The sequence below is a fragment of the Callorhinchus milii genome, unplaced genomic scaffold (genome assembly GCF_018977255.1).
Source record: "Callorhinchus milii isolate IMCB2004 unplaced genomic scaffold, IMCB_Cmil_1.0 Scaffold25, whole genome shotgun sequence".
Classification (NCBI taxonomy): domain Eukaryota; kingdom Metazoa; phylum Chordata; class Chondrichthyes; order Chimaeriformes; family Callorhinchidae; genus Callorhinchus; species Callorhinchus milii.
This window is the reverse complement of record NW_024704766.1, coordinates 7,139,158-7,160,824: the sequence shown is the minus strand read 5'-3', so window position 1 is coordinate 7,160,824 and position 21,667 is coordinate 7,139,158. Positions and strand designations below refer to the sequence as shown.

At 47.7% G+C, this 21,667-nt stretch overlaps 1 protein-coding gene across 1 annotated transcript in view; it reads right to left on the bottom strand.

Moving 5' to 3' along the window:
- The window catches only part of sik2b (salt-inducible kinase 2b), a 59,893-nt gene extending 45,660 nt beyond the window's left edge, over positions 1-14,233 (bottom strand). The window contains exon 1 of the mRNA XM_042343855.1: positions 14,054-14,233. Within this exon, the coding sequence (XP_042199789.1) occupies positions 14,054-14,188 (135 nt within the window). The 5' untranslated portion in view covers positions 14,189-14,233. The remainder of the gene's footprint in view (positions 1-14,053) is intronic.
- Between the last annotated feature and the right edge of the window lie 7,434 nt (positions 14,234-21,667).

Genomic DNA, 21,667 nt, shown 5'->3' with positions numbered 1-21,667 from the left:
ATGATTTGTTTTACACTAAGCCCCGAGTCACTGTGTGAACCGATAAGATTCACCCCCGGAAATCAGACCAGTTAAACCCACAGACTGGCCTTCAACCCTCTCCCCCCCCACTCAACCCTCTCTCCCCCCCGCTCAACCCTCTCTCCCCCCCGCTCAACCCTCTCTCCCCCCCCGCTCAACCCTCTCCCCCCCCACTCAACCCTCTCCCCCCCCCACGCAACCCTCTCCCCCCCCAAAGCAACCCTCTCCCCCCCCACTCAACCCTCTCCCCCCCACTCAACCCTCTCCCCCCCCCCACTCAACCCTCTCCCCCCCCCTTAAACCCTCTCCCCCACCCTCAACCCTCTCCCCGCCCCCTTCAATCCTCTCCCCGCCCCTTTCAATCCTCTCTCACCCCTTCAATCCTCTCTCCCCCCTTCAATCCTCTCCCCCCTTCAATCCTCTCTCCCCCCCTTCAATCCTTTCCCCCCCTTCAATCCTCTCCCTCCCCCCCCCTCAACCCTTTCCCGCCCCACTTCAACCCTCTCCTCTTCCCTGTACACACCCCCCTCCCCCAAAACACAAAGTGTAATCCCGGGCAGGGAAAATATTGGGCAAGTTTCCTTTCCTCCACATTCCTCTGTTTACCCAGCAGTAAGTAGGAACCCAGGGGGGTAATAATCCTTTCCAAAAAAATGTTAATAAAATAATAATTTGGTCACTCAAACCACAACTGTTTGTGGGCCACTGCTGTGCGCAATTAGCTGTACCGTTTTGCCCACAAAAACATACCGTCAATTCACTTTGTATTCCGTGAAGCGCTTAGAGACGTCTCAAAGACGTGATAAGGCGCTGCAGCAAATGTGAGGATGATTATTATTTTTACTTAAGAGCCAAATATATTTGTCCCTGTGCAGTTCTTGACGGATTGAGTGGGAACAAAGAGGCAGTGTGAAACTCTCTCATTCGATCGTTCACTTACTGTGTAACTAGTTTATGGGCCTTTAAGTAATCATGACTTAGATAAAGGCAAACTGCTCGGGCGGTTGGGAGGACAAGGCGAAGGGAACAAAGAGGACTTCAGAAAGCTCCACCGACAAGATAAGTGTGTTGTCCAATAATCAGTGCGATGTGAGAGGAGAAGATAACACCACGAATACCTGCAGTGAGGTCTATGGAGTCCTGTAGCTCAGTGGTTAGTCTCTAACCACTGATTGTTATTATTAACTATTATTAATTATCAGTTAGATTTAGCATTAAGTCCTGTTGCTCACCGGCCTGCTTCACATCCCCCGCCTCACTCGCCCCACCATTGGCAGGCCTTCTGCCACTCTGCCCCCATCCTCACAGTCTCCCCACTCGCCCCCTCCGTCGCCACCTTCAAGTTGCATCTCAAGATCCTTCTCTTCGCCTGTGCTTTCGATCACGCAGCTTCTCCCCTGCCCTCCACTTTCCCCGACCCCCAGCTTGGGCCCGAAACTCTGACTGTCCAGCGCCTTGGAACGTCCTCCCGACGTGAAAGGCACTTTACAAATGTCATTTTGTTGTTCTTGTTAGACTAGAGCACTCGCCTTGCAAGTGAGAGGATCTGGGTTTGATTCCCGAGCAGGGCAGAACCTTAGGCAAGTTTCCTTACTCCACACACCTCTGTTTACGTAGCAGTAAGTAGGAACCTGCTATTAGTCGATTGGCGGATCGCTTTTTCGGGGATAATAATTCCTTCGAATAAGAAAAAATAATAATTCGGTCACTCAATCCATGACTGTTTGTGGGACATTGCTGTGCGCAATTGCAATTATTATTAAATCGTCCGACTTTGCCTGCCCGAGCCGGTCGGGGAACCAGTGGTAAGTGTAAGTATTTCAGATTTTCCTGGTTTGGGGTCAATCGATCTAGACACGCCTTTTCATCATCAGATGTGTATGGATTTGACAATGGGTTAAATAGGTAGGATTGCGCTTTGAGGCGTCACGAGGCATGATAAGACGCTATTTCAAATGCAAGCATTATTATTACTATTATTATCTGGTAAAATGGAGGGCCTTCAAACCGGACCTTTGTCCAGGAGCCTCTCTCGCAAGGCAAACGCCTTCACTGGCTGCTCTCCCTCAAGTCAAAGCCTCCGCAAGGTTAGGATGATGGAAGTTCACCCAACTTATCCAATGTAGATGTCAAACTGACGCCCGATGTGTCAGGTACAGACTGAGTGAAGAGCCATTGGGAAAGACCCAGTCAATAACATGTCTCCAGCCCTCCCTTCCCCCTCTATAACCCAACGGTTTGGGTCCATGAACTCAGATCCCGTGTTGTAACAGCTGTGATGTAAAAATGGCGTCCAGGTCACCACTGACATCACTTCCTGTGCGCAGGAAGCCGGCGATGGTTCCGCGGGTTGCTAGGACACCTCGAGATGACGAGGGCCTCGAGGTCAGAGGTCCCCAGGGACGACTGTGCTGTACAACGGTGTCCGTCCCTCACACAGTGACTCACTGTCACCCCAGCCAAGAGGGTCAGACAGACATCGGGAAGTATCTCTTCAGCCAAAGGGTAACTGGCGACTGGAATGAGGGTCACCAAGATTGGGTGGTTGTCCCAAGACTCTGGGATCAGGTTAAGAAACAGCTCGAGTCTGCGATGAGAGAACGGTGGGAATGGGAATTCGGGTGTGGGGTGAGCTCAGGGGTTTCAGCGGTTTACCCTCTGGGTAAAGAAATATTCCTTTCCTCACTTACAAACCAGCCTTGCTAACCTTCTGCCGCTCGACCCATTAATACCGCACGTTTGTTCGAAGTCAGAAATGGTCCCTTGGGAACTTTTAAACTCAGCTGAAATATTTTGCTCATTTCAGGCGCAATAAAAGTCCTGGATCCTCACAGTGCAGTCGGTTCTCCATCAGTGGATTACAAGGCTGGAATTCCATCCATCGTAAACAGTGATTTGTTAACATGCAGTCGGGACTCTTAAAACGCGCCCCGGGTTAGCACGAGTCTGTTTGCGTGCTGTGTAATCTTTGGATTTCCTGTACATAGCGCACAGGAAGTGGTGTCAGTGGCGACCTAATAACCCGGAAGTGGTGATCAGAGGCCATTTTTTTCTCTTTGCCCCCCTCCCCCCCCACCACCCCCTTATAATGTGGGGGGAGGCTGCTTTTGCTATGTTCAGGATCTGATAGCAGCGAGGGGATAAGATGGAAGGGGGGGGGAAGATCATAAGAACAGGAGGAGGCCATTCAGCCCCTCGAGCCTGTTCTGCCATTCTATCAGATTATGGCTGATCTGTACCTCAACTCCCATTACCTGCCCTTTGCCCTGTATCCCTTGATCCCCTGACCTGACAAACATCTCTCCACCTCAGTCTTGAAAATGTGAATGGATCAGCCATAATCCACAGACTTTTGGGACGCCACCCTGCGCGAGGGGGTTATATAAATTATTTGCGGGAAGAGAGTTCCAGATTTCCACCACCCTGTGGGGCAGGGTTCAACAGCACCTGAGAGAGACGTATTTTTATAACACAACACGCCTCTGTTTGCCTGGCAATAAGTAGGAACCTGGTTATTAATCGATTGGCAGATCGCATTTCCGGGGTAATAAACCCTACAAAAAAAAAATCGGTCACTTCAATCCATGACTGTTTGTGGGACGCTGCTGCCTTTCGCCCACAAAAGATACAGTCAATTCACTTTACAGTATATCCTGTGAAGCGCTTTGAGACGTCTCAAAGACGTGATAAGGTGCTGTATCAAATGCAAGGATTATTACTATTTATCCTGCGGCAGGAACGGTCTTGAAGACTGAAACCCGACTTGCTTGTTCAGATACCTAGTGGCCCACTATGGATTTCCAGTGCCCTCAGTCTGGGCATTTGTTGAACAGTTTCCAAGCTCCACACAGTCACTGGGCAATGGACGGACATTACCTAATTGGACTGATTGGGGTTTGGACCTCAAAGCTATGACTGACAACAACTTGCATTTACATCGTGCCCTTCGTGCAGGGTAGCATCTCGGAACGCTGAACTATAAAGTACCGACACTCTCTGATTCCCTCCCACTGCTGTACTGGTAAATAGATTCAGTTTATTTGAATGAAACACCCACACGGCTAATATTATTTGCCTAAACGATGGGTTCAGACCACAAAGCACGGAAAGACAGGCTTCACAATACTACTAACATGTCCTAGTATCTCCTCTCAGACACCACTGTTTCACAATTCCACAAAATAATATTAACAACAATAGGAATTAATAAGGTAATTAGCCTTGCGTTTTGAGATCAGCGCCTTTCAAGGAGCTTTGCACCATTTTGACTGTGAAGTGTAGTGACTGTGTATTTTCTCGGCCAATGCAGTAGCCAATTTGCGCGCAGCAACGTCCCACAAACAGCTGCGAGATTAACGTCCAATTTTACCTGGGAGATTGTCGGCCAGGACACCGGGAGAGAGAGAGGGGATCGCAACGGGGTCTTTTATTTAAAGAGGAATCGGGATTTTTTTTTAAAAAAGCGAGTCAGAATATATTTGACTAATTTGGGGAATTGGGAGGAGAGACAGACAGAGAGAGAGAGAGAGAGAGAGAGAGAGGTGGAGGGAAAATCCTGTTTGAATCTAATGTGGGTCAACATCACTTGCATTTTTTTTGTGTGTATCACGTGAGTCCTTTTGCGTATTGGTTAGCCCACTTGCTCAGGGTGAAACCTCAGGCAAGTTTCCTTACTACACACTCCTCCGGTTACTTAGCAGTCAATAAGAACCTGGTTGTTAGTCGATTGGAGGATCGCTTTTCCGGGGGTAATAATCCCTTCAAGAAAAAAAATGCGGTCACTCGATACACAACTGTTTGTGGGACGCTGCTGTGCTGCCGCGTTTCACCCACAAAATATACAGTCACTACATTTTACAGTCTATTCTGTGAAGAGCTTTGAGATGTCTCGACAACGTGATAAGGCGCTGTATCAAATGCAAGGATTGTTATTATATTTTTAATTGCAGAAAACGTATTTTAGTAAAACAAAAGGAGGGGGAGGGGGGTTAGGGGGGAGGGGGTCGGTGTTCAAAGATTGAACCAAAGTCTGTCCCTTGGATTGGAACATGTGGCTGTGTTATGGGCAGCAATTGGCAGCTCACATCAGCTTGTAAACGGGTTATAAAAAGCATTGCTTTATTGTCCTCTTAGTTTTATTGGAGAGCGAATGAAAGACCGACACGATTAAAGTGCGATCGCCAAAGCCATATATTACGCACCTTTTGTGCCTTGACCACCCCCCTCTCTCTCTTTTGCTCTCTCTCTCTCTCTCCAATTTCCCCCCTTGTCTTCCTCCTCGTCTTCACGTTACATAACGTGACTGACAAACTCACATCACACACCGAGACACAGGGTCTGAAAAAGCCAGTCCATAAAGAAAGGACATTGATCGATCCATCCATCCATCCATCGCAAAGAGACATACTATTTGTTGTCCGGCAGACTGCTTTTGTTGTTGGATAGAAGTGTTTAACAGAAAAGCTGATTTTATTTTCTCTCCCCGGGCTCCATCCACACACTGGATATTTCACAGAGTAAGTCAGAGAGTGCTAAAAGGCAAATCTTTGCGAGCAATCTGCTGTCCTGCCTGCACACATGACGTTATAAACATCACAAAGCCAGCATTAATGGGGAGGTGGGGGCTGCGTGGATGGGGTGGGGGGGAAGGGAATAAAATCAGCGTTTTCCATTAAATACTTCTATGACCTTTTAGCCTGTGCAAAGAGGAAGCCTGGTAAATTTCCACACTTTTTTATTATTTGTGTATGTGTATATAATATATAGATTTATAATTATAAAAATTCTTGTGGAAATGTAACAGGTTTCCTTTTTGCATTTTTATAAACTGTATATATATAATATATATGTGTGTGTATAAAATCCTGCAAATCTGTACAATTATATAAGGTAATACAAAGCCTAGTTCTCTCTCTCTCTCTCTCTCTATATATATATATATACACACACACAAACCCACACAGAGTGACCAAAAAGTCGTGATACCATTACAATTTCTAATACCTCTTAAAGAAATTATGATTTTTTTGTTTTAGATAATAGGGTAGTTACCCTGTATATTTCCCTCTCTATCTCGCCCTATCTCTGTCTATCTCTCTCTCCCTCTCTTCTCTATCTTATCTTTTTCTGTTTCCAGGTTGAGCAGACTTACAGCCAGAGGAAGAAAATGGGAGGACTCATCTGAATGGTGGGTGGGGATTTACAATTGTATGTAGGAATCTATGATCAATCTCTAAGTTGGGCACTTAGTCTGTGATGTCCAGTTTGGCGTTCTCACCAGAGCCAGGTATAGTACATTGCTTAAGGGAACATAAAATTGGTCACTCACTTCATGACTATTTGTGGGACGTCGCTGTGCTCAAATTGGCTGCCGCGTTGGTCCACAAAACACAGTCACTACACGTCACATTATGTCCTGTGATGTACCTTGCTATTTTGCGATAATTACAACTGTCTTGTGTTTTTTTTCTTCTCACAAAGACTTTTATTATTGAACTGATTTCTATCGAGATGGGAGAATTTTCCACCGGGGTCTATTTCATGGCACTTCAGAGAACCAGAATTTGGCAAATTGTCTCAGCTTTGACACAATACAATTTATATTAATAAGAAGAATCGTTCCATTTGATAAAGCACCTCATCACGTCATCAAGACTTCTCAAAGCGCTTCACAGAATAAAAATCTAAAGTGTAGTGACTGCGTATTTGTAGGTAAACGTGGCAGCAAATATGCACACAGCAAAGTCCTACAAACAGCCATAAAGCGAATGATCAATTTTATCTGGGGGATTGTCAGCCAGGACACTGGGAAAGAGAAATTATTTACTTTTTCCAAATAGCACCACGGGATCTTTAACGTCCACCTGGACAGGCACAGATGGGGCCTCGGTTTAACTTCTCACCCAAATGCCGGCACCTGCGACAATACAAAGCTCCCCCCAGCTGTGCCCTTGGCTGTCACTTGAAACCCACATGTATGTTTTGCCCACAAAATATACAGTCACTACACTTTGCAGTATATCCTGTGAAGCGCTTTCAGACGTCTCGAAGACGTGATAAGGCGCGGTATCAAATGTAAGGATTATTATTATTATTGTAACGGCTTTTACGTTGGGAGGAGTTCACAAAGCACTAGTTTTACTGTGGAATTTACAGAGAATTTACTACATCAAAATGATTTAGGAATTTAAAGAAAAAAATTCTGGATGCTTTGAAATTCTATGTAAATAGAGTAAGTCTAGACCTGGGTGGAATTTCACAACCAGTTACTCTAAAGACTCTTCTATTTATTAGAATAATAATAATTATTATTTAATTATTACTGAATTAAATAGACTACAGACTACAACGCACTTCACAGAATATACTGTATACAGAATACACAGAAGGGGCCGCAAACACTGGTGGATTGAGAGACCGAATGGTTATTATTTTATTCATTGTGAGCAAAGTGAGTGAGACACTTGTGGTGTGTAGACCAGGAAGTGGGGAGGAGGGGGAAGGAGGAGAAGGAAGGACATTCCATGGTGAAGTGCCCAGGGTATTCAGAGTAATGTGTGCGAGTCTATCCCCAGGGAAGCTCAGTGAAGCTGTGAGAGACATTGCAGGTGTAAATCCTCTCCTTAAGACTCTCATTACAGTAACTTCCAACCAGAACCTTTATGGATCTGTATCAGTTTCAGTCACTGGTCTGTTAACTCGTGAAGCTCTCCTTTCCTGAAAGGAATCCTGGTCCGAGTTACGGACCTGGGACTTCAGCACGACCCCAATGGGCCTTTTTCTAAAAAACATACGTCTCCCTACGGTGGGGTTGGGGGTGGGGGGATGAGGATGTTCTTTGATTTGGCTTGGAAGCCACTTTTTCGCAGTTCGTGCAAAAACGGCTTCAGAATTTAAGAATTTTCCACAATTCTGTGTGATCGTAAATAATTATTAATTAATAATAAGGTCACTCAATCAATCCCCTATTGTTTGTGGGACGCTGCTGTGCGCAATTGACTGCCGTGTTTTGCCCACAAAATACACAGTCAATTCACTTTACAGTGTACCCTGTGAAGTGCTTTGAGACGTCTTGAAGATATGATAAGGGGCTGTATCAAATCCAAGGATTATTATTATTATTGTTGGAGGTGCCGTCATTTGGATGAGACAACAACAACAAGATTCCATTTATAGAGCGCCTTTCACGTCGGGAGGACGTCCCAAGGCGCTGAAATTGACGTTAAACTGACGTTAAACTGAGAGCCCAATCCATCTGTGCCTGTGAATGTCATGGATCGAATGACATGATTGGGAAACAGAATGGAATTTCTCCCATCTCAGTGTCCTGACCAACAGATAGATTGACAGTCACTGCAGTACACGGCTGTTTGCGGGACTCTGATGGGCTCAAAAGTGAAAGCTGTGTATATCTTACAAATACACAGTCACTAAACTTTCCTACGATGCCTTTCCCAGTTATAATAATGATAATAATCCTCGCATTTGATGCAGCGCCTTATCATGTCTTTGAGACGTCTCAAAGCGCTTCGCGGAATACACTGTAAAGTGAATTGACTGTATATTTTGTGAGCGAAACAGCTATGATCAAGTTTTTTTTTAGATGGTCAGCCAAGAGTCTGACACTTGCAGAAACCCATTAGTGGGCGAACGTAGGATAAAGCATTGAATCGGATGTAGAAAGATTTCTCGAAGGTTGGCTGGGCAGGAGGGTGGGGGGAAGAGACACACAGAGAGAGAGAGGGGGGACGGGGGGGGGACGGTGCTGGAGGGGTCTGTGCTCTTTGGTTTAGGTGATCAGACATCCCCGATTCCCGGGGACACACCATCGAGGAGGTAATATGTCCCTGGGGCCCAAATTGCCCCGTCTCGAGTTCATCAGCAAACTGAGCAAGAACAATGGCATTCTAAAACACAAGCACTCATCACAGACACAGCCATTAATCCAACACACTTCCCCAGCACCGCCAGCAGCAGCAATTGTGGGGAGATCCAATTTTTTTTAACCTGTCCCCTGGATTTGGTTTACAAAATATGGTCACCCTACTTTAGTCTGCTGTTCAGTTGCTCATACACACAGAGAGAGAGGGAGAGAGAGAGACACACACACACACACACCTCAATTCCATCCGAATAATCTCACAGAAATCCCTGGACTGTGTTGCACATTGAGAGTCTGTGTGTGCGTGTGTGTGCGCAATAAAACCAAAATGTGAATATCCTGAGCGTAATTGCCTGCAGCGTTTCGCCCACGAAATACACAGTCACTCCACTTACAATATATCCCATGAAGCGCTTTAAGACATCTCTATATCAAATGCAAGGATTATTATTATTATTAATAAAAGCTGCTGCAGTTCTCAGGCCAACCCTACATTGAAATGTACCAATCTCAGATGCATCGATGCTTTGTGTGTGTATATATATATAAAAAATATAGTATTCTTGGGAACAAGATGGGCAGAAAGAGATGGAGAGAGAAAGAGAATGACCCAGTTTCAGATCACTCCCCAATCTGCCCCCGCTCGACTGGCACCGTCCCCTGCTCGTCCCTTGCGCCCTTCACCCCACCATCAGAGGTCGCACTTTTAGCAACTACGCCCCGAAACTCTGGAACGCGCTCCCTCAATCCCTCCGCCTTGCCTCCCCCCTCCCCTCTTTCAATTCCCGCCAGAGAACTTTCCATTTCGTGCTTACACCTCCCCCCCCCCGCCCCGGCTCAGAGTCAGGCTCCGCCACTGTTAAGCGCTCTGAGACGCTCCCTGCGTGGAGGGCGCTGGATAAGTGCAAATTGTTGTTGTTGTTGTTGAATCGCAAGGAATGAGTGAGCGAGACTGTATTTGTTCAGAACGGACAACAGACAACTTGTGTGTGAGACTGTTCTCATTCAACTGCTCGGGGGGTGGGTGGGGGAAAAACAATGATATGAACAGCACTAGTAACACAATGTGTGTGCGCATGTATGCAATAATCCCTCCTTCCCCCACCCCCCCAAAAAAAAATGTGGTCACTCAATCCACGACTGGCTGCCGCGTTTCACCCACAAAATACACAGTCACTACACTTTACAGTACATCCTGTGAAGCGCTTTGAGATGACTAGATGACCCGATAAGACTCTGTATCAAATGCAAGGATTATGATGATGATGATTATTATATTATTATCATTATACATTTTCAAAATATTAAATGGGATTTACTGAGGAATGGGGAGAGAAATCTGATCCAAACTTTTGTACCACTGCACTAAGATATTTTTCTTCAGAGAAATCATTCACTCAATTTATTTTTGCACTACTCACACAAGATAATTCCATAAGTTATATCAATAATAATCCTTGCATATGGCACAACACCTTATCACTTCGTTGAGACGTCTCAAAGCACTTCACAGAACACACTGTAAAGTGTAGTGACTGTGTATTTTGTGGGTGTATTTTGTGTGTTCCCAATGCTAAGCTGACTTTTTTCCTTACACAAGAAGCTTTCTTGTGTCTCAGGCTGTTCATTTGAGGGGGTTGGGAATAAGAATTTTGCTCAGATAAAGTGGGTCAACTGAAAGGAGGTTTGAACCCAAGTCATCAATTTGCTTGTCACAATCCTAGCTTCCCCCCACCTCCCCCCACCTCCCCCCACCTCCCCCCTTCTCTCCGCCTGAGAAGAAATTCAAGACTCTCGTTATCTAACACTCGGTGTTGAACGACTCCTTGTAATGAATTTACTGTTAATAAAGTTGACAACTTTTCATTTTTACTTGGCGAGAGAGAGAGAGAGAGAGAGAGAGGGAGGGAGGGAGGGAGGGAGGGAGGGAGGGAGGGAGGGAAAGGAGAAATGAGTCAGAGGTATCTAATTTCCAAGATTTTAGTTTGGATTTTCATATTATTTTTTTAAATTCTGCCTTTCTGTTTGCATTTGGTGCTCAGTGAATGGGGGTTTTGGGGGCGAGATGTCAGGAAAGGGGATCGATTCCTCATCCGAACTGCACTTTAAACGCGCCTCTGTTTACTCAGCAGTAAGTAGGAACCCAGTTGTCGGTCGATTGGCGGATCGCTTTCCAGGGGTCACAATCGCTTCAAAAAACATCTGATCACTCAATCCACCACGGTTTGCTGTGCGCAATTGGCTGCTGCATTTCACCCACAAATACAGTCACTACACTTTACAATATATTTAGACATCTCAACGACGTGATAAGGCTCCACATTAAATGATGTAAAGATTATTGTTATCATTATTAAGAGTTAGTACACTAGTCAAGAGACAATCACACAGGTAAGGCAGTTCATAGCTGGCCTTATGCCCATCAGTAACTTAATCCGCAAGCTCCAAAGTTAATATAATATCTCTAACAACGCCTGTTTTTCATTTAAAAAAATTAACCAAAGAAGCATTAAATAAGTGAATTTTTTCCTCAAGCAAAGGTAGCGAGCAGCAGCACAACATTAACAAACTTTATACATTAGATTTCAGTTAAAAAGACCTTTTCTCTATTGACCTGTGTTGTTAACTTTCATCCATAAAATGCACAGTCACTCCACTTTACACTACATCCCGTGAAGCACTTTGAGACGTCTCAACGACGTGATAAGGCCCTGTATCAAATGCGAGGATTATTATTAACATAATTTATGGAACTGGATAAAGGTTGCAATTTGACCGAAAATGTACAGTTTGGCATCAAAACGTGGATCATTTGTAACAAACACTAAAATCTGAAATTAAACAGTTTAACAAATTCTCTTTCTCACTCTCTCAGTCGCTCTCTCTTCCCTGTTACACTGTGATTTATTCCAAAGTTTACTTGTGTCCTAAAATCTTCAGAAAATGAATCACAACTCTTTTTGCGGGGTTTTTTGTTTAAAAAAAACAAAGAAATAAAATTCTAAGCGAAGTCAAAATTGGAAAATAAAAATATCATTCCTCCTCTAACTAAGAAACGAAGGGAATAATAATAAATAAACTAATCCTTTGCATTTTGTTTTTCGTTTTTTCAAAGTCAGTCACTGTTTCGCCCACAAAATACAGTCACCCTATTTTACAGTATATTCTGTGAAGCGCTTTGAGACGTCTCGACGCCGTGATAAGGCGCTGTATCAAATGTGAGGATTATTATTATTAATATAACTACAAAACGGACACAATAACAAAAAGCAAATTCCAAAATAAAAGTTATTTGGAGATTTTGATGTGAAAATGGCTTTGAAATGGACATCAATGGATTTCAATTAGAAACATTGCAACAATCAACAATAATAACATGAGCTACAATAGCGCGGCATTGAAAACACCGAATCCCAAACTATTTAGTACTGTAGCAAACGGTTTCAATAATGTTGCATGTGTTTGCATTCTCATGATGTTAGATAAACAAACACACACATAAAAAGGCCCCACGAGGAGAGACGTGAAACACACTTACGCCAAAAAAAGCTAATAGCAAAGATATGATAACAGTCAAAGCACTATTAATATTCCAAAGAGGACTATTATTCCAGTCGGGGGGCAAGAAATACGGTTTGAAAGGATGTTTGTGAAAGCCTGACTCTGGAACTCCATTGCCAGAATTTTTTTTATATATATACTCATCCACAAAATATACAGTCAATTCACTTTCCAGTGTATCCTGTGAAGCACTTTGAGACGTCTCGACGACGTGATAAAGCCTTATATCAAATGCAAGGATTATTATTATGATATATATATTATATATATAGTTAAAGAAAGTAGACTTGCTACAGTCCTACTAACACACACACACTTTTTTCAAATTTAAATCAATTTACCCCTCAACAAACACTGCACAACCTTTGAAGCTGCGAAAGTTTAACACCAAAGCTATTTTACACTTGAAAGTGAAGTGGGGGAGAGGGGGAGGGGGGAGAGTGGTGGGAGAGGGGAGAGTGTGGGGGAGTGTGGGTGCAGTGGGGAGAGTGTGGGGGCAGTGGGGAGAGTGTGGGGGAGTGTGGGGGCAGTGGGGAGAGTGTGGGGGCAGTGGGGAGAGTGTGGGGCAGTGGGGAGAGTGTGGGGCAATGGGGAGAGTGGGGGCAGTGGGGGAGAGTGGGGGCAGTGGGGGGAGAGTGTGGGGCAGTGGGGGGAGTGTGGGGCAGTGGTGGGGAGTGTGGGGCAGGGGGGAGTGTGGGGGCAGTGGGGGGGAGTGTGGGGCAGGGGGGTGAGGGGGGAGTGTAGGGGCAGTGGGGGGGGGAGTGTGGGGGCAGTGGGGGGGGGGAGTGTGGGGGCAGTGGGGGGGGGGTGAGGGGCAGTGGGGGTGAGGGGGGCAGTGGGGGTGAGTGTGGGGCAGTGGGGGGGAGTGTGGGGGCAGTGGGGTGAGGGGGGGAGTGGGGGGAAGTGGGTTAAATGGTCACATTCACTTTGCACAGCGCCTGTGCCCTGTGTGTGTGGTGTTGTGTGTGTGTCCTGTGTGTGTGTGTGTGTCCTGTGTGTGTGTTGTGTGTGTCCTGTGTGTGTGGTTGTGTGTGTGTGTCCTGTGTGTGTGTGTGGGTGTGTGTGTGTTGTGTGTGTCCTGTGTGTGTCCTGTGTGTGTGTGTTGTGTGTGTGTGTCCTGTGTGTGTGTGTTGTGTGTGTGTGTCCTGTGTGTGTGTGTTGTGTGTGTCCTGTGTGTGTGTGTGTGTGTGTCCTGTGTGTGTGTATGTCCTGTGTGTGTATGTCCTGTGTGTGTATGTCCTGTGTGTGTATGTCCTGTGTGTTGTGTGTGTGTGTCCTGTGTGTGTGTCCTGTGTGTGTTGTGTGTGTGTGCTGTGTGTGTGTGTCCTGTGTGTGTCCTGTGTGTGTGTGTGTCCTGTGTGTCCTGTGTGTGTGTCCTGTGTGTGTGTGTCCTGTGTGTGTTGTGTGTGTGTGTCCTGTGTGTGTTGTGTGTGTGTGTCCTATGTGTGTGTGTGTGTCCTGTGTGTGTGTGTTGTGTGTGTCCTGTGTGTGTGTGTCCTGTGTGTGTGTTGTGTGTGTTTCGGGGTCTCACACACAGTTCCTTCGCTCTTTTTGCTGTAAATCCCCACAAACAGCGGTGACGGCACTGACCTGAGTTCTGGTGATCCGATGAGTCCCCAATTTCACGACCGCGAAGTTCCCTTTCCCCAAAGTGCGTTCTATATCGTAAAACCCCACTCGGACCGGAGCGCGAAGTGCATTAGCGCTGCAATCCGCCATCACCATAGTGTGGGCACTGGGTCACCGGGAACACACTCACTCACTCACACTCACACCGGGAACACACTCACACACACACACTCACACTCACACTCACACACTCACACTCACACCAGGAACACACTCACACACACAGGGAACACACTCATACACTCACACTCACACACTCATACACTCACACCAGGAACACACTCACTCACTCACACTCACACACACACACTCACACCAGGAACACACTCACACACTCATACACTCACACCAGGAACACACTCACACTCACACACTCATACACTCACACCAGGAACACACTCACACACACACAGGGAACACACTCACACTCACACACAGGGAACACACTCACACTCACACACAGGGAACACACTCACACACTCACACACAGGGAACACACTCACACACACTCACACACAGGGAACACACTCACACACACACACAGGGAACACACTCACACACTCACACACAGGGAACACACTCACACACTCACACACAGGGAACACACTCACACACTCACACACAGGGAACACACTCACACACTCACACACAGGGAACACACTCACTCACACTCACAGGGAACACACTCACACACACACTCACACACACTCACAGGGAACACACACACAGGGAACACACTCACACACTCACAGGGAACACACACAGACAGACACTCACTCACACACACTCACACAGGGAACACACACAGAGACACTCACACAAACTCACTCACTCACACACACACACAGGACACACACACAACACACACACAACACACACACACACAGGACACACTCACTCACTCACTCCGCAAATAAATTAAATAATATCCTTAAAAAAATCCCAATAAAGCTCCTCCTGTGCCTTTTCTACCCCCTCAACATTTTACATTTTTTTTAGATATAAACAAAATTTCCCCCTCTCCCCCTCTCCCCCCACACACACACCACCACAAATAATAATTGCAAAATATATATTTAGCAAAAAAAAAATCTGGATTAGTCTTTCCCCCCAGAAAATTGGATGGATGGATGAATGGATGGAGGGAGAGAGAGAGAGAGAGAGAGTGAAAGGAGAGAGAGAGAGAGAGGGGGAAGGAAGGAAGGAGAGAGAGAGAGGAGAGAGGGGATGGGGGGTTGGGGGGGGGGGGAGGGGGGGAGAGGGGGGAAACAGAAAGCAAAGGGGGGATCAGCCCCCGATGTAGTATACAACAAAGGAAAAACAAAAGTGCAAATATCTGAGTGACTCCACCACAGCATCAGAGTATCCGGGGCTGACGCATATTGACGTATAAATGCTGGTGATCTGTGCCGGGGGTGGAGTCCTCTCCTCCCCTCCTCCCTCCCTCTCCCTCTCTCTCTCTCCTCTCTCTCCTCTCCCCCCCCCCCCCCCCCCCGATCCTGTCTCTATGGTAACCCTATTCAGCCTTTACGTCAAATGCAGCCACTTTCTATTCTCGAGGCTGTCAATCTGCAACAGCCAAAAAAAAGCCCCAGACAACTGGCAGAGCCCCTGCTGGGCACACAGGGGGCACAGGGGGCACAGGGGCACACAGGGGCACAGCATAGGGCACACAGGGGGCACAGCATAGGGCACAGGGGCACACAGGGGGCACAGGGCACACAGCATAGGGCACACAGGGGCACAGGGCACACAGGGGCACAGCATAGGGCACACAGGGGCACAGCATAGGGCACAGGGCATAGGGGGCACAGGGGGCACAGGGCACACAGCATAGGGCACACGGGCACAGGGGGCACACAGGGGGCACAGCATAGGGCACACAGGGGGCACAGCATAGGGCACAGGGGCACACAGGGGGCACAGGGCACACAGCATAGGGCACACAGGGGGCACAGGGGGCACAGCATAGGGCACAGGGGGCACAGCATAGGGCACAGGGCACACAGCATAGGGCACACAGGGGGCACAGGGGGCACAGCATAGGGCACAGGGGGCACAGGGCACACAGCATAGGGCATAGGGGGGCACAGGGTACAGGGGGCACAGGGGGCACAGCATAGGGCACAGGGGGGCATAGGGGGCACATGGCACACAGGGGGCACAGCATAGGGCACACAGGGGGCACAGCATAGGGCACAGGGGGGCACAGCATAGGGCACAGGGGGCACAGGGCACACAGCATAGGGCACACAGGGGGCACAGCATAGGGCACAGCGGGCACAGCATAGGGCACAGGGGGCACAGCATAGGGCACAGGGCATATGGGGCACAGCATAGGGCATAGGGGGCACAGGGTACAGGGGGCACAGGGCACACAGCATAGGGCACAGAGGGCACAGGGCACACAGCATAGGGCACACAGGGGGCACAGGGCACACAGCATAGGGCACAGGGGGCACAGGGTACAGGGGGCACACAGGGGGCACAGGGCACACAGCATAGGGCACAGGGGGCACAGGGTACAGGGGGCACAGGGCACACCACACAGGGCACACAGGGGCACACAGCACAGGGCACACAGCACAGGGCACACAGGTGGCACAGGGCACACAGCACAGGGCACACAGCACAGGGGGCACAGGGCAATCAGGGCGCACAGGGCACATGGTACAGGGCACACAGGGCACACAGCACAGGGCACACAGCACAGGGTACAGGGCACAGAGCACACAGCACAGAGCACACAGGGCAGGGCACACAGGGCACACAGCACAGGGTACAAGGCGCACGGGGTACAGGGCACACGGGGCAGGGCAGCACGGGGCACACAGCACAGAGCACACAGGGCTAGGTTTGGGGGCAATGGGTGGGTGATGGGGTGTCTGTGTCTGTTATGTGTGTTGTGTGATCCGACAAACTGGGGAGAGGGGGGGAATTGGGGGGATGGGGAAGAGGGAGGAATGGGCGGAGGGGGGGAATGAGGGGGATAGGAGGGGTAATGGGGGGAGAGATGAGGATGGGGAATGGGGGAGGGAGGGGGAGAGAGGGGAAGGGAGTGGGGGAGTGGTGAGAGTAGGGAAAGGCAGAGAGAGAAGGTGGAAGAGCGAAAAGGGAGAGAGAACGAAGGGGTTTGGGGAGAGGGAATGGTTTTATTTACAGCAGAATACAACCTCCGGGGTTTTGATGGAGACACAATATATTTTATTTCTGTGTGGATCAAACCACAAACACACACACACAGACATACAAATACAATTTGAACTCAAGATCCTCATCCTCACCTACAAGGCCATTCACGGCCTCGTTCCCTCCTACCTCTCCGACCTACTATCCCCCTCCCTACCTGCCCGTACCCTCCGTTCCTCTGGCTCCGGTCTGCTCCACATCCCCCGCCCCAACCGCCCTACCATCGGTGGCCTTCAGCCTCTCAGCCCCGAGGCTCTGGAACTCCATCCCCAGTGCCTTCGCCGCCTCCTCCCTTTCCTCCTTCAAGGCCGGTCTCAAGACCTTTCTCTTTGACCTTCAGCCTTCAGCTCCCCTCTCGACTCTCTACCCCCTCCTCACTCCCTCCCTTCCCTCCCCTCACCCTGACCATTTCTCCCCAATGCTCGGGTCCTGACCCAACTGTGCAGCGCCTTGGGATGTCCTCCCGACGTGAAAGGTGCTCTATAAATGCAATCTTATTGTTGTTGTCGTTGTGCAAAACAGACATACAAGTATACACACAGATATACAAGTACACACATGGACACTACATACACATACAAGAGGGAGAGAAAGGGGGGGTTTGGGGGAGAGAGACGGCGGGTTTGGGGAGAGAGAGCGGGGGTTTGGGGGAGAGAGACGGGGGGTTTGGGGGAGAGAGGGGGGATTGGGGAGAGAGAGTGGGGTTGGGGAGAGAGAAGGGGGGATTGGGGAGAGAGAGAAGGTGGGTGGGGGAGAGAGAGGGGGTGGTTGGGGAGAGAAGGGGAGGGTTGGGGAGAGAGGGGGGATGGGGGTGAGAGAGGGGGTGGGGGAGAGAGAGATGTGGGCGGGGAGAGAGGAGGGTGTGGGGAGAGGGAGTTTATTTTGTTCAATTGATTTGTACAGTTCATAGTCAGCCTCCAATTGTATTTTTATATACACATACACACACACACACATAAACACACGCATATACACACACATATAAACACGCATATACACACATGTGCATATACACCTACACACATATACACACACATAAACACACACATATACATACACCCACGCACATATAGACCTACACACATACACACACATATACACACACATAAACACACACATAAACACAAACGTATACACACACACGCATATATACATACACACATCCTACATACATTCTCATACATAAACACATATAGACATATACAAACATACAAAAGCCTACACTAGAGGGGAAATCGCTTTGTTTCAGAGTTTAGTGTCAGATTTACATACGATGCTGAGCTCCTGACTATTTTCAATGCTTTTTCATGCGTGAACGTGAAAGGCAAATAGGTACGACTCACACTGGATCAATACAATTTGGTGCTGAAGTAGGAGCTTTCTCTCCCTCTCCCTCTTCCCCCCACAACCAACTCCCTCCTTCTCATCCTCATTATTTTCCCAGGAATACAATTCAAATCAACAACAACGACTTGTGTTGGGCAAGTTTCCTTACTCCAAACGCCTCTGTTTACCTAGCAGTAAGTTGGAACCGGTTGTTAGTCGATTGGCGGATGGCTTTTCCGCAGACAATAATCCCTTCAAAAAAGGTATTTTTTTAAAAAAATAATAATTTGGTCACTGCCAATCCACAGCTGTTTGTGGGACACTGCTGTGCGCAATTGGCTGCCGCGTTTCACCCACAAAATGTACAGTCAATTCACTTTTACGGCATATTCCTGACTATTTTCGAAGGCGTTAAAAGGCGCTGTATCAAATGTAAGGATTATTATTATCTCGGATCCACGGTGCTGGACACCAAGGTGTGTGTGTGGGAGGGGGTGGAGGAGGAGAGATGACTGCGGCAACACAGAAACCACTGTTGTAATCCATCTGCCCAGTCCTAAAGTGACGAGCACTCACATGACTCTATCTCTGAAACTCCTTACCCATTCAGTCTTTGCAGAAGTTTATCTGCTTGTCCGTTTGCCTTTCGCATTAACCTGCTTTGGAATCCCAAGTACTTTGCTTTAGTTTATGTCTCCTCACCTGCGTTCCCCCACCCCACACCCCCACACCCCCACTTGCTAATTTGTTTATAATATACATTTGCATTTAATGTTCCTGAAACGTCATGCCTGTGAAATCCCAGCTGGAGAGGCTCTGAGTCACTGGGTTATTACATCAGCTCACCTGACGGGCTCAGCTGCTTGAAACACTACCTGGTGTGAGTCCGAATCAGACAGACAGAATGCTGAGGACCTCACTATCCAGTTAGCCCCAAACCCGCAACTCACCCTCCCCAAAATACTCTGACAAAACACCTTCCTCCTTATACCCCCTTCCTCCCAAGTTTCGTATTGTAGTGTCAGCCTCGAGACTGAGTCAACTGTCCAGACGTGGGGCTTGAACCCCTACAGTTACAATAACAATCCTTGCATCTGATACAGCGCCTTGTCACGTTGTCATGATGTCTCAAAGCGCTTCACAGTAAAGTGTAGTGACTGTGTATTTTGTGAGCGAAACGCGGCAGCCAATTGCGCACAGCAGCGTCCCAAAAACAGTCGTGGATTGAGTGACCACATTTTTTTTGAAGGGGAAGGGATGAGGAAAGTGATCCGCCAATTGAATAACAAATGGATTCCTACTTACTGCTGAGTAAACAGAGTGTGGAGTAAGGAAACTTGCCGAAGTTTTTGCCCCTCCCCGCCCAGGAATAAAACCTGGCTCCTCTCTCTTGCGTTCCTGACACAAAGGTGAGAATGTTGACCGACTGAGCCATGCTGTGAGTTTAGGACATTGCCGTTAAATGGCGTTGACTGGTCAACAAGTTCATTTGGAAGTTCTTTTTAACTAGGGTCGAAATCCCTGGTCACCTTGACTGTCATAGTTAATACATAATCCATTGCGAATCCTCTTTTCCATTGTCAGACAGGCCATAAAGCATTTTGCTTATTGAATCTAAATCTCTACAAACCGTTTACCAGGGTCAATGTCTGTCTGCAAATCCCAACCCTCGGCCCTTACAACCGCATAAGGCCCCAGAGGTCCACCTATTAATGAGATTTTGCCATTTCAATCTCCTTTGCTGTCGAGCCATTTCTTACATTCACACAATCTACCCAACAACAAACGAGCATTATCCAGGCGTTATTATACTCCTTGCATTTGATATAAAGCTTTATCACCTCGTTCAGACGTCTCAAACACTTCACCAGATACACTGTAAAGTGAAGTGACTGCGTATTTGGTGGGCAAAATACCGCAGCCAGTTTGCGCGCAGCAGTGTCCCACAAACAGCTGTGAGCAATTTTATTTTGGGGTTGATGTTGGCCAGGACTCCGGGAAACTCCCTTCTCTTTTCGAATAGCGGGGCAGGATCTTTACAATCCACCTGGACAGGCAGACGGGACCTCGGTTTAACATCTTACCCGAAGGACGGCACCTCCGACAATGCAACCCCCGTCGCCCCCCACCCCCCCCACCACTGCATTGGGGCGTCAGCTCAGACTGTGTGATTCCAAGTCCGATGTGGGGGCTTGAACCCACAACCTTCTGACTCAGAGGCGAGAGAGAGAGAGAGAGAGAGCGCTACCCACTGAGCCAGGCTTGACACACATTGCGACAAGGTTACATACACATGGCACGCCAGCTGAACACAGATCAATGCGTACGTAGATAGATATCCCCAAGTGCCTCGCTGAAGGCAGCAAATACACAGGTTCCAGCCAGTGAACTTGCTTTTATTTGTTTAAAAGACTAAAAACTCACAGCCCTCAATTCAGACCCACACTGAAACATTCCAGAAATATTTTATTTAAAAAAAAGTAAATCTTTAATCCTGCGTGGCCTGTTTGTGTGTCAGAAGGTTGTGGGTTGAAGGGCCCAATAATGCAATTGAGTGTTAATCCTGTAGCTCAGTGGTTAGATCACTCGCCTCGCAAGCGAGAGGACCTGAGTTTGATTCCCGGGCAAGGTGAAAAGTTAGGCAAGTTTCCTCACTCCACGCACCTCTGTTTACTTAGCAGTAAGTAGGAACATGGTCGTTAGTCAATTGGCAAATTGCTTTTCCGGAGGTAATAATCCGTCCAAAAAATTTAAAATATATTAAAATACTCAACCACGCTGCTGTGCGCAATTGGCTGCCGTATTTCACCTACAAAATACAGTCAATTTACTTTACAGTGTATCCTGTGAAGCGCTTCGAGACATCTCAACAACGTGATAAGCCTCTATGTCAAATGCAAGGATTATTATTATTATTATTAATTGCGTGTCAGCCTGGTGCAGTTGGTAGCACACTCGCCTCTGAGTCAGAAGATTGAAGTTTCAAACCCTATGTTGGGGCTTGGAGTCACATAGTTCTGAGCTGACGCTCCAATGCAACAACAACAACTACTTGTATTT